This window comes from Heterodontus francisci, chromosome X (assembly GCF_036365525.1).
Source record: "Heterodontus francisci isolate sHetFra1 chromosome X, sHetFra1.hap1, whole genome shotgun sequence".
NCBI classification, from domain to species: domain Eukaryota; kingdom Metazoa; phylum Chordata; class Chondrichthyes; order Heterodontiformes; family Heterodontidae; genus Heterodontus; species Heterodontus francisci.
Window position 1 is genome coordinate 4,969,626 of NC_090421.1, and position 18,198 is coordinate 4,987,823.

General features: G+C 41.7%; 1 protein-coding gene across 6 annotated transcripts in view; it reads left to right on the forward strand.

Annotated features, from left to right (window-relative positions):
- The window catches only part of spats2 (spermatogenesis associated serine rich 2), a 95,510-nt gene that overhangs the window by 42,904 nt on the left and 34,408 nt on the right, over positions 1–18,198 (forward strand). For 5 of the 6 annotated variants that reach the window (XM_068024480.1, XM_068024482.1, XM_068024481.1 and 2 more), the window contains 4 exons: positions 2,102–2,210; positions 4,375–4,424; positions 10,559–10,823; positions 12,554–12,763. In XM_068024480.1, the coding sequence (XP_067880581.1) occupies positions 2,102–2,210; positions 4,375–4,424; positions 10,559–10,823; positions 12,554–12,763 (634 nt within the window). The remainder of the gene's footprint in view (positions 1–2,101; positions 2,211–4,374; positions 4,425–10,558; positions 10,824–12,553; positions 12,764–18,198) is intronic. The other variant, XM_068024477.1, reaches the window with a different exon arrangement.

Sequence of the window (18,198 nt, forward strand, 5' to 3'; positions counted from 1 at the left end):
CAATGTCATCAGCATTCATCAGGTGGAGAAAAAACATATATTAAATGGACTGAAATAAGTAATAAAAGAAAAAAAGAAATAATCTGTTGTAACCCTTTGTTTTACTTTTAAAAGTGGATACTGTTGGTGAAACCCTCACCTGAAATATCTCTCATGGATTTAGAAGCCGATCTTCCTTCTAATAAAAAAAACTTAGTTATTTTGAATGGAAATAAAAGGTGACTTGCTGCCCGCTTTAATGCCTCCTTAGTGCAGACATTAGGAAATTGGTACCATTTTCTCATCATTCTCAAAATTAATTAAAATATATTCATCCTTTTTGGAAGGAAGCGAATGAGGAGAGGCGATATAAACTAAATAGTCAAATTTTAAACGGAGTCTTGGACAGGGACCCCCAGGTTTCACCTACATAAATCTTTGGAAGTGGCGGGTCAAGTTGATAAAACTGTTAAAAAGCATACACACACAGACACGTACACACTCTATGTATACATGGCAAAGAGTACCAAAGAGGCTATCTTTCACAAAGGGGCATGATGAACACTACATATACCAAGCTGGATTGATGATTTCAATAATTTATTGTTGACAATGACGTGCAGAGTGTGGCGATGAGTTTGGTGAGTGGGGAGTTTAAGGGTTAATATCTTTCTAAAAATCTGGTCGACAGTTAGCATTTAACTAGGATTTAAGGCAAGGATTAACCAGCTGTACTGCAGAGTAGCTGATTAGTTAAGTAGCTAACCAGTCCAATCTGGTTGCTGCAGTTTCAACTTCAAAAAGTATAAATACAGAGGTCTGGATGCAGCCTGCAAACGGCCTGCAGATTGCAAGCAGAGTGAGGAGATACGAGTTTGGAGAATGGGCAGTTCAGTGAAGGGGGGAGGAGGTGCTCCTTTTTTCCCCCTACTTTTTTTTTAATCCTCCAGCATTTGGTTCTTCGGTGCAGTGGAAGGAGCTGGTTTCCAATTTTAGTGCAGTAAATAAATAATTTGAGGCATGGCAGGGCTGCTCACACCCGTTGAATGTACATCCTGTGCCAAGTGGGGACTCCAAGACCCTACCCATGTCCTGGACAACCACGTGTGGAAAGTGCCACCAAATGCAAAAACTCGAATGCGCATCTTGGAACTCGCTGGTTTCACTGAGGTGTATTCGCGAGGATGAGAGATATGTGGATAGCACGTTTTAGGAAGTGGTCACCCCACAGCTTGAGAGCGCAGGCAGAGGGGGACTGGGTGGCTGCCGGACAGACAAGAAGGACAAGGCAGTTGGTGAACTCCCCAGAGGGTATCCTGCTTTCTAACCAGTACTGAATTCTGAGTATCAATGGGACAGAGGGTTCTTCTGGAGAGTACAGCAAGAGTCATGACCAGAGCATCATGGGTGGCTCAGCTGTGCAGGAAGGGAGGAGAAAAGACAGAGCAATAGTGGTCAGGAATTTTATAGTTAGGGGAACAGACTGGTGTTGCTGTGGTCACAGATGTGAATCCAGGATGGTATGTTGCCTCCCTGGTGCAAGGATCATGGATGTTACCGAACGACTACAGAGCATTCATTTTAGAAAAGTAACTCTAACAAAACCACCTTTCTCGTCCAAAAATTAAATTAACAGTGGAGCCACTTACCTGTGATAGAGCTTGTCCGACCCGAGCCCGAATGCTGGACCCGGAAGTGCAACCCGACCTGATCCAAACCCGACACATGTCGAATCTCGAACTAGGGATATGGTTACAGAATAAGGCGACGCTCATTTAAAACTGAGATGCAAAGGAATTTCTTCTCTCAGATGGTAGTGAATGTCTGGAATTTTCTACCCCAGAGAGTTGTGGAGGCTAGGTCACTGGAAGTATTTAAAGAGGAAGTAGATATATTTTTGAAATATCAGGGAGTTGAGGGCTATGAGGAACTGGCACGAAAGAGGAGTTGAGGTCTGGGGCAGATCAGCCATGATCTTATTGAATGGCGGGGCATACTTGAGGAGCCGAATGGCCGCCTCCTGCTCCTATTCCTTATGTTCTTACGTTTGTATCATGCAATCTATAATCGCGTTTTAGATCATTTTTTGATATTACCTGTAATAATAGTACTTTTTTCTCAGATTACTGCTGTCCGTGCAATAGTTCCTAACAGGAGTAATAATGAGATAATTCTGGTGTTACAACATTATGACAACTGTGTCGACAAAGCTGTACAAGCTTTTATGGAAGGTAAGATTTCTGTTTTTTTTTTCCCCTTCGTTTCGTTGGGTTTTTCTTATTTGAGACCCTATACAGCGAAATCCAACTTGCTTCCAAACATGTGCAGCCACAATTTTCAAATAATGCCCATTGAAATTAAGGGTACAGAGATCAAGAGCATATAGACCCAAGGTGTGTAAAGCCAACAATACAAGTTCAAATTACGAGTGTTATGGTTCGCCCTATTCTATAAGGAACACATTTGCAGTGTTTCATTAAGTCTGGACAGATGATGCTACAGTTAGCAGTTATTTCTTAGCTGTACACTTGGTATGACTTTGATATTTGTGCAATGCACAAAATGTACCTCATAAAGCAATTCCTTTGACTGCATCACAAGTTTCAGTTGCTGGAGTGCTTTTAGTGCTTTGTTTTATAATTTTGTTTTGTTTTCTCATACGAGAAAATAACACTCTGAACTAAGAACAAAGCCATGGTTCAAACAAATAAAGACACAAGCCTGGTCAACACAGCACCAGTTGCATTTTTAATAGTCATCCTTTTAGCTATATCTTTCCTACGGGGCATATGTAAAACTAACGTGGACTTTGTCCCATAGCATTCTGTTCTTAAACTTTTGATTACACCCAACCTGAAGGATACTTGATAGGTGTGTTCTTCGTCAGTAGACAATTCCAGGCCTCTGCTGAATATAGCTGTGTACCTGCTCGACCCTACCTTGTAATCAGGCACTAACATTTCCATGTTCATGTTCGTTATATTAAAAACTAAAGTCCTCCATTGGGTTTTCGAAGTTGGTATTGGGTTCAATGTTTCACTGGAGTATTAGTCATTCCAAGAGTTCAACCAACTCTCTCTACTTATCTTTACAGTAAGGATTAACTCCCATTTACTGTTCTATTTCAGGTTTCCACCCACCAGAATATTTCTTGGTGGGCTCTCAGACTGATTTGGGAAGAGGAATTTCTCTATGCTTTGCTTTCTTTTCTCTCCTCCAGCCAATTTAAAAAAAAACCTTGCCTAAGGTTTGAGAAAGACCCAAGAAGAGAGATCAAAATATTGAATATGGATCATAGCTATATTTTCAAACTGAAATCCAGACACTGTTCCTAGAAACTAATCTTTCCCAGACTAAAGAAGACAGTAGAGGCCCACACTGACTGCCTGGCTCTTCAGAAGCTTTGCCATCTTAAACTGCATTACCTTTTTATCCTAAGCGGTAATAACTAATTAAAGGTGCTCTGTGTTCTAAATATTGTATCAATAAGGTCTTTTAGACAATGGCTTTCTTTCCTATTATCCAGTTACAGTATCTTTTTTTTCAGCCTTGTAAACTGTTGTGGCATTATTTCCATTTCCTACACATTTTCTTTCGCCCAATCGGAATGCCATTGTCAAGTAGTGCCAAAATAGTTAGTTTTGTGCTATAGGTCCATGCCCACTAGAAATTGGATGAAGATTGCTCAAACACAGATAGGACCCTTGTAGCCAACAGACGGAGGAGACATTCATCCCATCAGTTGAATCCAGGTACCCAAAGTGAAAGGCCAGTGTCGAACTCACTTCATCTTCCGTTCCCCAACCTTACTTAAAGAATAATATAAGCTTTGTTTTTCCAGCAAATTAGTGATTTTAATTATGGATTTATCTACTTGAATGGGAAAAAGCATAGCATTTCACCTTTGAAGAAAAAGAAGCATCACTATATTTCTGATGCTCTATGTGTGTATAATGTTTTAATTAGATATTTTAAAAAAATGCATTGTGTGACTTAAATATTTTGTACAAATGCTTGCTTGTGAAGAATGTAAATCCTCCATATGTTCCTGCAACTGTCTGTCCTTACAAATGTCTGCCATCTGTCAAAAGTGGATTGTCAACTCAACTTTAAAATTCCTTTTTGGATTTTTACCAAATTTTACATGTTTACACAATGCCAAATGCCCAATGGTTATCTGACGCAAAACACATCAAAGTATGATGGTATGAATTTGTGTTGTGGCAGAATGACATCAACTGAAACACATTTCCCGCTGATGCAAAATGTTTGCAAATTAGGTTTGTTTTAGTGACATTTTGCAAATCTGTGTGTCTATCTCGGACATTTTATCTGCTTTTTGAATAATTCTAGCAATCTTTCTCCATCACTGATTTTTTTTTTAATTTAATGAAGGTTATGCCACAGAAGTACTGAAGGAATGGAGTGTAACAGGAAAAAAGAAGGTAAGGGACATAGGAACAGGAGGAGGCCATTCACCCCCTGAAGCCTGTTCTGCCATTCAATTAGATCATGACTATTTTTATTCTTTCATGGGATGCAGGCGTTGCTGGCAAGGCCAGCACTTGTTGCCCGTCCCTAATTGCCCTTGACAACTGAGTGGCTGCTTTGCACCTCAACCTGCTTGTCACAAAATACCAGAATGCATTCCATTTATGCCCACCCACTGTCTCCTACCTCCCAACCAATTTCCAACCTTAGGCTACCTAATTAGAAAATTTGTAAGCAGTGGTTCTTCTTTGTTTTCTTCTTCTTTGGCCTCCTTGTCTCGGGAGACAATGGGTAAGCACCTGGAGGTGGTTTGTGGAGCAGTGCCTGGAGTGGCTATAAAGGCCAATACAAGAGTGTCAGACTCTTCCACAGGTGCTGCAGAAAAAATTGGTTGTCGGGGCTGTTACACAGTTGGCTCTCCCCTTGCACTTCTGTCTTTTTTTCCTGCCAACTGCTAGGTCTCTTCGACTCGCCCCTCTTCAGCCCCGCGTTTATAGCTGTCCGCCAGCTCTGACGATTGCTGGCAACTGACTCCCACGACTTGTGATCAATGTCACAGGACTTCATGTCGCGTTTGCAGACGTCTTTAAAGCGGAGACATGGACGGCCGGTGGGTCTGATACCAGTGGCGAGCTCGCTTTACAATGTGTCTTTGGGGATCCTGCCATCTTCCATGCGGCTCACATGGCCAAGCCATCTCAAGCGCCACTGACTCAGTAGTGTGTATAAGCTGGGGATGTTGGCCGCCTCGAGGACTTCTGTGTTGGAGATACGGTCCTGCCACCTGATGCCAAGGATTCTCCGGAGGCAGCGAAGATGGAATGAATTGAGACGTCGCTCTTGGCTGACATACGTTGTCCAGGCCTTGCTGCCATAGAGCAAGGTACTGAGGACACAGGCTTGATACACTCGGACTTTTGTGTTCCGTGTCAGTGCGCCATTTTCCCACACTCTTGGCCAGTCTGGACATAGCAGTGGAAACCTTTCCCATGCGCTTGTTGATTTCTGCATCGAGAGACAGGTTACTGGTGATAGTTGAGCCTAGGTAGGTGAACTCTTGAACCACTTCCAGAGCACGGTCGCCGATATTGATGGATGGAGCATTTCTGACGTCCTGTCCCATGATGTTTGTTTTCTTGAGGCTGATGGTTAGGCCAAATACGTTGCAGGCAGCCGCAAACCTGTCGATGAGACTCTGCAGACACTTCTCAGTGTGAGATGTAATGCAGCATTGTCAGCAAAGAGGAGTTCCCTGATGAGGACTTTCCGTACTTTGGTCTTCGCTCTTAGACGGGCAAGGTTGAACAACCTGCCACCTGATCTTGTGTGGAGGAAAATTCCTTCTTCTGAAGACTTGAACGCATGTGAGAGCAGCAGGGAGAAGAAAATCCCAAACAGTGTGGGTGCGAGAACACAGCCCTGTTTCACGCCACTCAGGATAGGAAAGGGGTCTGATGAGGCGCTGCTATGCTGAATTGTGCCTTTCATATTGTCATGGAATGAGGTGATGATACTTAGTAGCTTTGGTGGACATCCGATCTTTTCTAGTCGTCTGAAGAGACCACGTCTGCTGACGAGGTCAAAGGCTTTGGTGAGATCAATGAAAGCAATGCAGAGGGGCATCTGTTGTTCGCAGCATTTCTCCTGTATCTGACGAAGGGAGAACAGCATGTCAATGGTCGATCTCTCTGCTCGAAAGCCGCACTGTGCCTCAGGGTAGACACACTCGGCCAGCTTCTGGAGCCTGTTTAAAGCGACTCGAGCAAAGACTTTCCCCACTATGCTGAGCAGGGAGATTCCACGGTAGTTATTGCAGTCACCGCGGTCACCTTTGTTTTTATAGAGGGTGATGATATTGGCATCGCGCATGTCCTGTGGTACTGCTCCCTCGTCGCAGCACAGGCAAAGCAGTTCGTAGAGTGCTGAGCGTATAGCGGGCTTAGCACTCTTGCTTGTTTCAGGGGTAATGCCGTCCTTCCCAGGGGCTTTTCCGCTGGCTAGAGAATCAGTGGCATCACTGAGCTCTGATTTTGTTGGCTGTACATCCAGCTCATCCATGACTGGCAGAGGCTGGGCTGCATTGAGGGCGGTCTCAGTGACAACATTCTCCCTGGAGTACAGTTCTAGGTAGTGCTCAACCCAGCGGTCCATTTGCTTGCGTTGGTCAAGTGATTGTGTCCCCTGATTTAGATTTATCCCCACCCACTGTCTCCTACCTCCCAACCAATTTCCAACCTTAGGCTTCCTAATTAGAAAATTTGTAAGCAGTGGTTAAAGCAACCAAATAGTGCATAGAGTAAAATGTTTACAAGGACCTTTTTATCTATTAGTGGGGGGAAAAAAGCTTTTAACTTTCATTGTGTTAAGTTGTATCACCCTTCTAAGGGGGTTGTGTGGTCCAGTTATGCCACCCACATCAGGAGTGAAGGCCATATTGGTAGGAGTGACCACTGCACCGGACTGCACAGAAACAAAGTTCCATCTTCACAATGAGGACATCCTCCATGGTGTTGTGGTACTACCACCGTGCTAAATGTGTAGATTCAGTTCAGATTTAGCAACTGAAAACTGGGCATCCATGAGGCGCTGTGGGCCATCAGCAGCAGAATTGCATTCGACCACAATCTGTAACCTCATGCTCTGGCATATCCCTCACTCTTACCATTGCAGTCAAGCCAGGGGTCAACCCTGGTTCAATGAGGAGTGGAGGAGAGCATGTCAGGAGCAGCACCAGGCATACCTAACAATGAGGTGCCAACCTGGTGAAGCTGTAACACCGGACTACATGCATGCTAAACAGTGGAAGCCACATGATACAGACAGAGCAAAGCTATCCCACGACCAACGCATCAGATCAAAGCTAAGAAAGTCCTTCCACATCCCATTTCAATGATGGCTGAGCCCAGCATGCGAATGCAAAAGACAAGGCTGAAACATTTGTAACCATCTTCAGCCAGAAGTACTGAGTGGATGATCCATTTCTGCCTCCTCACGAGACCCTCAGCAACACGGATTTCAGTCTTCAGCCAATTCGATTCACTCCATGTGTTATCAAGAAATGCCTGAAGGCACTGAATATAGCAAAGGCTATGGGCCCTGACGACAACCTGGCTGTAGTGCTGAAGATTTGTGCTCCAGAAATAGCTACACCTCTTGCCAAACTCTTCCAGTACAGCTGCAACATCAGGGTAGACCCAAAAAATTGGAGAATTGCCCAAGTATGTCCTGTCCACAAAAAAGCAGGACAAATCCAATCCAGCCAATTACTGTCCCATCAGCCTACACTCAATCATCAGCAAAGTGATGGCGGGTGTCGTTGACAGTGCTATTGAGCGGCACTTACCAATTATCTGCTTACTGATGCTCAGTTTGTGTCGGCTCCAGACCTCATTACAGCCTTGGTCCAAAATTGGATCAAAGGACTGAATTCTAGAAGTGAGGTGAGAGTGACTGCCCTTGACATCAAGGCAGCATTTGAGTGTGGCATCAAGGAGCCCTAGCAAAATTGAAGTTAATGGGAATCGGGAGAAAACTCTCGGTTGGCTGGTGTCCTACCTAGCACAAAGGACGATATTTGTGGTTGTTGGATGCCAATCCCAAGTCATTGTTGCAGGAACTCTTCAGGGCAGTATCCTAGGTCCAACCATCTTCAGCTGCTTCACCAGTGACCTTCCCTCCATCATAATGTCGGAAGTGAGGATATTCGCTGATTGCACAGTGTTCACAGTACCCTTCCCAATTCCTCAGATAAGAAGTAGTCTGCACCTGCATGCAGCAAGGTCTGGACAACATTCAGGCTTGGGCTGATGTGTGGTGCAAATGTTATTTACCACCTAAGTGCCAGGCGATGACCATCTCCAGCAAGAGAGTCTAACCATCTCCCTTTTGACATTCGGTGGCATTACCACCCTCGACTTCCACCCCCCCATCAACATCATGGGAGTCGCCACTGACTGGAAGCTTAACTGGTCCAGCCATATAAATACTGTGGCTACAAGATCAGGTCAGAGGCTGGGAATTCTGCAGCGGGTAACTCTCCTCCTGACGCCCCAAAGCCTGTCCACCATCTACAAGGCATGAGTCGGGAGTGTGATCAAATTCTTTCCATTTGCCTAGATAAGTCCAGCTCCAATAACACTCAAGAATCTCGACACCATCAACGGCAAAGAAGCCCACTTGATCGGCACCCCATCCACCACCTTAAACGTTCACTCCTCCATTGCCAGCGCAACGTTCCCCTATAAGTCACGCATTCTCCTAACTTGGAAATATATCACCTGCCATTCCTTCAGTGTCTCTGTCTCGGAGTCTAAATCCTGGAACCCTTCCCTAACAGCACTGTGGGTGCATCTTCACCGCACAGACTGCAACGGTTCAAGAAGGCAGCTCACTACTGCCTATTCGAGAGCAATTGGGGATGGGCAATAAATGCTGGCCTTGCAACAAATTTAAAAAGTGCTGCTAATGCTGCAGAATGTGACCTGGAGAACAACTGATTTGAACCCTTTAATTGTTGAGAATGTCAGGAATTTCCTTTCCATTCCATTAATGGGCAGTGTCTGGTTGATCACCAGTCTGCTATAGAAAGAGTTTAAGTGACAAGTGATGCATTTACACTTGCAAAGATTTTACACATGTATTTCTAAAGCATTCTCTGTTCAATATATACAAATATTACCCAAGTTACAGTACACCATCTGATCAGTATGTCCAAATTGAAGTATATGTGAATTTCATTTACCAGCCACTCATCTATTTTCCTACACTCGCTAACCCATTAAAAAAAAAAAATTCTTGGTTTAGTTTGTAGGTATGCTTTGTGCTTGACATGAGAAAACTTGGTACTGGGTTGAGACTATCCAGGTTTATTTGTTTATATAGGACCTTCCAGCTAGCTAGAGCGAAGACTTATTTCATCTTTATGGACTAGATTCAAGTCCAGGCCTTAAATGTGAAAGGGCAGTGTGCTAATCCATCACAGCACTTTGCTTCACCCACCACCGCCACCTCCCCACCATCCCCTACCCCGCCCTTAAGGGCTTGCATTTTATCTTTAAGTTCATGCTCATTCGTGCCCTAAGTCCCCCTGTTGCTGTTCAGAATAACTTTTACTTGCCTTTGTTCTTCTCCCATTTTCTGGTAAACTTTTGCACATGAATGGACAGGCAAGCCACATGCTCCAAAACTTCTGTAGCCAGCTTCTGCATGGCACTCCATGGTCATACTGACCTGATGTATCTCTCCCAGTTGGAATTGAATGTTTGTTACATGAGGAACTGCTGATAGAAACCCACGTCCCACCAATGCATGATCGCACAACAATATGCTGCTGATTTGAAACTTAATTCGCGCCAATAGGCAGTTGCTGAAAATTCCATACCCATACGGCTTTCAGTTGCTTTGCACATTGTGGGGAAATTACATTTTTAGTAGAATCTGGCCTTTAGCTGCTGCAGATCTAAATCACAGAGCTTGCTGCTGCATTAACTGCTGAGCAAGATGTGAATATTTGTGCTTTATTCAGTATTAAATCCCAGTACTGGTTTAGAGCCTTTAATGTTATTAGAGTTAAAGACCTTTCACCCTTGAAGCTTGGTTTCATATCCAACAGCGACAAAGGTTTTTTTTTCACCTGAATGAATCTGGTTGAAGTGTTTAGATCTTCTGTAAAGGTTTATGTTCTGCAGAAAAGTCTGTTAACACCCCACAGATGACTTCTGCACAATCCTGCTCCAAAATGGACAGTTATTTGACAACTGTATGGAATGATGATGTATATAATGGAAATGTTGCAGTCGAGGTGAAATTTTGCAAGACTGTTTATTGAGATGTGTGTGGGTGTGAGGTCTGTGTAAGGAGATCTTGTCTTGCATCTGACCCCTATACAACCAAAAAACACTTGATAATGGTGCTGAATGCAAGATAGAGAAAAAAAAATCTTAAGATGTGTTGCAAAAGAAGCTTTCATGAAAGCTGGGGGTCACCTGCTTGCCACAGGTCATGGTGACTTTGGAAGAAAATAAAAATCTTAATTTTAAGTCATTTAAAGCAAGCATTTTTAAGCATCTATATGTTTAACAACACCTAGAACAAAAAGAAGAAGAAGGTTAAACCAAAGCCACAAGTCGAAGCAGAGCCAGGACAACTGCCGCCTAGCAAAAGTGCAGCCAATGATGGTGAACTGTCTGGAGCTTCTTCAGAGAAGGATGAAGTAAATGGTTATCACATCAATGGATCTGTAAATGATGATGAGTCAGTGGATTCTCTCAGCGAACAGCTGGATACCCTTTCTGTGGATGCCCAAGAGCTGGAGGATTCTGAATCAATGACTCCCGAAATTGACGGTATAATTGGTCAGTGTATCTAAATTTAGCTCTGATTTTTAAAAAAATTACATTTAACCCTTTGAAAACTCATTTTCTTTGTTTTATCATATACACATTCTCTCCTAAATAATTGTAAAAATCTGTATTTGTGTTTGGAAATGGGATGGCTCTTGTCTGTAATTCAAGCCAAGCCAAATTAGAAAGTGTGTGTGTTCCATGTTATGAGAACTACATATGACACTGAAACTTGTTAATGATAACACACTCTGCCTTCAGTACTCCAGCCACCTGACCATCACAATTAATATAAAAGCAAAATACTGCGGATGCTGGAAATCTGAAATAAAAACAAGAAATGCTGGAACCACTCAGCAGGTCTGGCAGCATTCCGGGCTCACTTCTTTGACCAGGAGTCCTCCCCACGACCAGCAGACCCATTCACCCGCCTCCAGCATTCTCCCTCTAACTGGACCCCTCCCCCTGGCCTCTTACCTGCTCTTGATCTCTTCATTGAAAACTGTCGGCGAGACATTGGTCGTCTCAATTTCTCTGCCCCCCTCACTCACTCTAACCTGTCCCCCTCTGAACTTGAGGCACTCCGTTCTCTCAGGTCTAACTCCGACATGGTCATCAAACCTGCAGACAAGGGTGGTGCTGTTGTCGTATGGCGTACCGACCTCTACCTTGCAGAAGCTCAACGCCAACTCACGGACACTTCTTCCTACCTCCCTCTGGACCATGACCCCACCACCGAACATCACAATTAATAGCTGCTTTCCAGTGTTTTATATGTATAGTAACAGTTGGGTTTGATTGTTGGAAAGCTAATGTAGTGGAGAATTCAGGAAATGACAAATTCTATCATGGAACTGCAAAGTAACTTGCGAATTTCATCTCCGTCTTGACATTTAATGTGTGCTGCGTAGCTTATTTCCTGATGATCTGCTGCCAAAACAAAACTTAAAATTCTAGTACTGGCTTTGTGATGTCATTGATCTTCAAGTCCTCTATCAATTTTATATGAATGTTAAGCTACCTTAAAGCACTTAATATTCTCACCACAGAATAGTATATAAATTAAAAACGGACATTTATTTTTAAACTCTCTTTATACACATGCAATATAAAAGTAGCTAATGCTGGCAGCGAATTTAACACATGAATTCAGTCTTGAGGTCCTGCCAACATTTATAACTACCTGAATTTTACTTTTTTTTTCATAGCCCCTTGATTGAATTATTACTATGTAACTCACTGCCAGGCATCTATTATCCAATTTGTTGGAATATATTGTATATTACAGGCTAAATATTTTTGCTAATGTATAGATGCGAGATTTCTGAATATGCTGTCTGCTTGAACATTAGATTATTGCCCACATCAGTGTTTTCTCTTTTTAAAAATCAAATGCCACTTATTAGTGAACCACTATTGTACAGATTGAATTATTTTGATCAGGTCCTTTGGGCTGAACTCCATTTTAGCTACAAAAAAGATTAAACTGTAATTGTCATGTGAATCTTTGAGGCTAGTTTATTTTTTAAAAAGTCCTAGTGTTTGCTGTAACCTGTAGCTGAGATCATAACATCTTCCGTTTTGTGAGTTTTCTATGACTTTTATGCCTGTAATGAAATGTTGAGAAGATACTGAAAATTTTAACCTCATGTTATCCTGAAACTACTTGACATGGGAAAATGTAGTGTTTTTTTTTACTTACAACATTCATTCTGACACTGCCCTCAACCAATATTTTTCAGAATCTGTATTAGAAGATGAAAAGTGTAAAGCAGAGTCAAAATTCCAACCTAGTCATCATTTCCATAGTTCCCATTCTACTAGAACACATCAACAAAGGAATACAACTAAGTCCAGGTTGCAAGCTACTTCAGGATCACAATCCTCTGTCTCCCTTTCACTAGTAATACCAGATGGTGGTGCATTGGTTTCATCTAAGAATAAAAAAATAGGTAAGGGGTATTTACAAGGAGTTTTGCATGATTTAACATACTTCAATTTATCCATGTTCAACCATATGGACCAATTTGGAAAAAATGTATTTTAATTATATCCATGGTCCAGTTCAGTGTGATATTACTTACATTAACTCTTGCATGAGGAAAATGATGCAACACTATTGAGTAGGGAGGATGTTTACATAGAATTACATAATATACTGCACATTCAGCCCATACAGTCCATGCCGGCGTTTATGCTCCATTCGAGCCTCCTCCCGTCCTTCCTCATCTAATGCTATAATAACCCTCTATTCCCTTCTCTGTGCTTACTAACTTCCCCTTAAATGCATCTGTACTATTTGTCTCAACTGGTCCCTGTGGTCGCGAGTTCCACATTTTCACCACTCTCTGGATAAAGAAGTATCTTCTGAATTCCCTATTGGATTTCTTGGTGACTATCCTATAATTGATGGCCTCTAGTTTTGCTCTTACCCACAAGTAGAAACAGTCTGTCTATGTCCACTCTATCAAAACTTTTCATAATTTTAAAGACCACTTTTAAGTCACCCCTCAGCCTTCTCTCTTCATCCTTTCCTGATGGGTAAAACCTTGCAGCAGATAAATCTTATCAGCACCCTCTCCAGCTTTAAAGTATAATTTCCTGGCTCCTCACTCCTAGTCCATATTTTTCTCAATGTTAGGTGGTATAACTGAGTACCTGGGAAACTGTAACTTGTCATATGAAAGTGACCTAGTTTTGCCAGGCACATAAAGACTTGGAGATGTACTATGATGCTGACCAGTTGGGAAATTTCCCAAGTAATGGCTAACTGTACTTAACCATCTGCATGCAAATTGCAGTGTTCCAAGTAATAACACTGTCTTGGATAGAATTCCACATATAACTGTATTGCTATGCAAAGCTTCACATCTAATATTCTGTGTTGCATTTGTACAGAATCTTAAGGTGCAACAGCAGCACCTGTTGTGTTTGTGACATGCGTGCTCTGGCAGTGTATCCTTTTAACCATGAGATACGCAAGAGTACCCTCGCGTGACACTCCCTCTAAATTTGTTCTTAACCCTTCTAACCTATGAGCGAATTCCTGGCTTCTGCTTTGTACAGTTATTTGCAACTCCCTGCAATGACATAGCTGCAGATTGAAATACGTTATGCAATTAATCACAGGCAGAACGGTATTCCACAAGAATGTATTGCCACTTTGTGCTCCATTTCTATTTCTTATATAACTACTTTATAAATTCTTTTGTGGGTATCAGGATGAGGGCTGCCAATGCTGGAGAATGGAACATTCCTGTTTTGCCATGCTATTGGCATCAAGCATTTCCAGCTAAGGTTTAGTATAACTCAGCTACAGATTAAAGCACCCCCTTTCTGATATAAGAAGGTGCATTAATCCCAGCACCAGTATGAGCTTTCCTTTGTCCGCTGTCCTTATAGTGACCTTTTGAGAATTTCAATTTGTGGATTATTTTGTGCTATGAACCCAGGTACGCTATAAGCTGGTTTGAGACAGTCCAAACCCCTTTCTTTTAGGATTCTTTTTCCAGATACTATCCATGCACAGTCTCTCTTGGGAAAACCCTTCTGGCCATCCTGTGGTTTGATTGGGCTCTCTTCTATTCAATTGGTGTGTAAAGTTACCCAGGATATGCACATCACAAGCATACATGCTGACCCACTTAACTGCTTAGTTAAGTATTCATTGTTTAGTTTGTATATCTGTTGAATTTCAGATACACCTCCAGGCCTCTGCACATTGGATTGAATTTGGTTACATATTGTCAAGAGAGGTTGGTATTTAATCAAGAGGCCAGAAGCACAAATAGCTGATTGGGAATCTACAAATGAGAATGTAATTTATGTAAAGTTAATGTGCTGAGAGTTGTGCTCTATGCTAACTTTCAAGCTGTGTGTTAAGTGCCCAACAGCCACCTTTTGAGAGACAATGTGGATAAAGTTAAATGTTTCGTATCTTTGGTAGCTTCAGCTGTGACATTATCTTGTGAAAATCTTGCCTGAAATATGCAATAAATGGATTAACCAAGGGATTAAAAATCTGTGCTGAGATCAAGTGTCTTGCTGACATGCATATGACCAGTTGCAGTCAAAATGTATGAACATTAATCACTATAATTACTCAAGAAATATAAACTGCCTTCCAGCCTCAGACTCTTTCCAGTGTCTGACAATAAATGGGATTAGTAACCAAGCTCTCCTATGTTGACAAGACTGATTTACAATGGTACCCAGGTGTATTTGGATATCGTGCACTTTACAAGCCCCCAATTTACAAAGAAATTGTGCTTTGAAAAATTGAAAGATTTACCATCTCTCAAAAGAGACTTGTTATGTAATTATTTAAGATAATTGCGAAAATGCTGCCAGAAGTGAGTTTACAGGTTTTAATTTCATCTGTTCTATGTCCGAGAAAATGATTTTGCTGTAAATATCTATATCGGGTTTTCTTCACCTCGGGCAGAATCAGTATCCAGGTCTGTTTTGCGTTCAGTTTCCTTTAAATACTGGCTAAAGATCCCATCTGAAACTGATATTTGCTTGACATTGTGTAGTGTTCCTAACTCTGAGGAACTGTGCATGCTGTACAGGTTTTGTAGGGTGTGAAATTGCAGGGCTTGTTATTTAAAATCACTGGACCAGTAAGCTACCAGCTAAAATTATTCAACTAGGGATATCTCAATCTTGTTACATGAGGCTATGACTTTAGTAACATACTGCAAAAAAAAATCCTGTGTTGGTGCCCATTCCGGTCATATGCTCAAATATACCTGAGGGCTTTCATCATAGCCTAACTGCAGAGTTATGTTTGCCATAGAGAACTGTACAGGCTAGTGTAAGAGGTACAAAAAAAAACACTCTTCTACTTAACTATTTGTATTGGAATGATTCAAAGTGCAGCATCATCTTTGGGTTCAAAGGCCAGTCACATACCACTAAAACTTTGCTCTTGCTGTTTGTGCTTATCTGTCCCTGTGTATCACAGTCCAACCCATAAAGTCATCAAGTTTGAATCTCCATCTTACTTGATTGGCATAAGAGACATGTTTTCTGAGTTGAGCACTAGAAAAGGAATTCATAATGATAAAATGTTCATCTCCACAAGGGAAGTGAACAGGAGAATTGATAGCAGTCATAGTGTCCCCTGCCAGAGCCACAACAAAGGTTGTGTTCCTATACAAGGTAAAGTGGCACTGGCACTGGCACAAATGAAGATGTCATATCAGTCTACTTGCCTTCATTCTAATTGAATATGTGCAAATAAAAACCTTCCTATGGTGTTTGGTTAAAATTGCTTACTGGATAGTTCACATTTTTTGTGGGGCGGTGGTGGCGGGGGGAAATTATTTTATTAACAGGAGTAAACTACGTTAACCGCAGCCAAAAAAAGTTTGGTCCATCCTACCCTGCTGCTAGGTTGCAGCATCAAGAATAAATATAACAAAATGAGAATACTGCACTTCATTGTGCATTTGTATAATGGCTTGAGGACTGCTTTATTGCATCCATTCAGTAACATGGCTGATTTGCTGTCTTCTATGTAATCCAACTGCAGTCTCAAAGTAAATTAGGGCTAAGCCACCCAATGATTTTTGTAACTAAACATTTTATTGATGAATTTATTAAAAAACCACTCCACTTTTAATTTTAATGTTTTCTTTGGACACACATAGCTTGTTCATAAAATATTAACTAGGAGGTACAATAATTCTTTGCAAACAGAGTGGAAAGATCCATTTATCAAGTCTTGTTCTTGTGTCTAGATCCTGGTGTTCCTGTGCAATCAGATGTACACCGATAGATTTGTGTAAGAACTAAAGTGGATATCTTTTGCTCTTTGTCTGTATTCATAATCTCGCGCAGTAAACTGCTGACAAGCCTCAGGTAGCATACATCTGTATGTTTGATCAATGCACTAATTAATTCTTCAGCAAATAGCTGAAGAATAACAATATATGGTGTTAATATTTAAACACCAATGTTTTACAGACCTTCAGTATTCTACAAATTCTATATTTATCTGCTGGTGGAATGCTATAGCACTTGCTGAGAAACCTATCTCTTACTGTTGGATTCAATGCAATGCAATGTCACATGGACCAGTGGATTTGATGGGGGTGGCTTATGCCGCACCAGAGTCTACTCTCTACTGAGTTGAAGAAATGTGGCCATGTTGTCTGTTCTGTACATGACTACAACTGATTATGACAGAGTTTTTCAGGAGCCCAAGGTGCTGTGACTGCATTCCAGTCTGGTGTATAAAACCAAAAAGTCCGCAACGAATGTCTGAAGTGAAGCTTTATACGCTGCCGCTTTTGCATGTGGAGCCAAACAACATCATCCCCTACACATCTCATATTTGCAAAAGTTCAGCTACAGAATCGATCCTTGCTGAACCAGGATTGTTGGAAATTTCATTTGGCTTCGTCAACTCTGCATTGCCCTGACTGACCTGACTTCTCCTTCCCCTGCTCCCTTCCCCCAGTACAATTTCTCCAAGGTTTTGCTCCCATTGGACACTGGGATTAAACTTTAGACATCTTTGTTGTTTCCATCTACACCCTGTTCTGCTAGCTAATACACAATTAAATTTATCTAATGATCAGTGTAATATCGCACCTTATGGCCCCAGAGAATCTATGACCTATTTATATTGTAAAGCTGCTTTATATTATGATTCTACAATATAGCCTGAAGGATAGCTTCCCTGGCGCCAAAATCGAGTCAACTGCATATGTGTCATTGTTTTTTGGTCACAATTTGGGACTTTGTTTCTGCCTATTATAACTTCCTCATACAAGCTAACAATAAAGAATGTATCACTGACCTGTACAGGCAGTCTGATCAATTAAAAAATGGCATCCTGTGTCTCTGCCAGCAGTAAGTGTTAAGCAAACGCAGTTAAATCCCCTTAGTGCAGAACTGAGGTGGTAGTGCACTGTTGGAGAAGTTGTCTTTTGGATGAGACAAATTAAGGCCCCTACCTCCCCTCAGTTGGACGTAAAAGATCCCAATGCATTATTCGAAGTTTTGACCAATATTTATCGCTTAACCAACATCACTAAAACAGATCATTTGGTCATTGTCTCAATCCTGTTTGTGGAAGTTTGCTGTGCGTGTATTGGCTGCCGTGCTGCCTACATTACAACAGTGATTACACTTCAAAAGTACTTTTATTGGCAATAAAGCAGTTGGGATGTCCTGAAGTGAAAGGTGCTGGATAAATGCAAGCTTTTTTCTTTTTTCTCTTTTCTTTGCAGTAATATCTTTGGGATCGGTGCAAAAAGCTGGCTGTAAAGTCCTCTATTAATGTTGTAACGACAGTGTGGTATATTGGAGAGCATTATGAAGAGCCTTCTCTCGAGCGATCTGAAGGTGATGGGTGTAGTTTGATCATGTGATGATC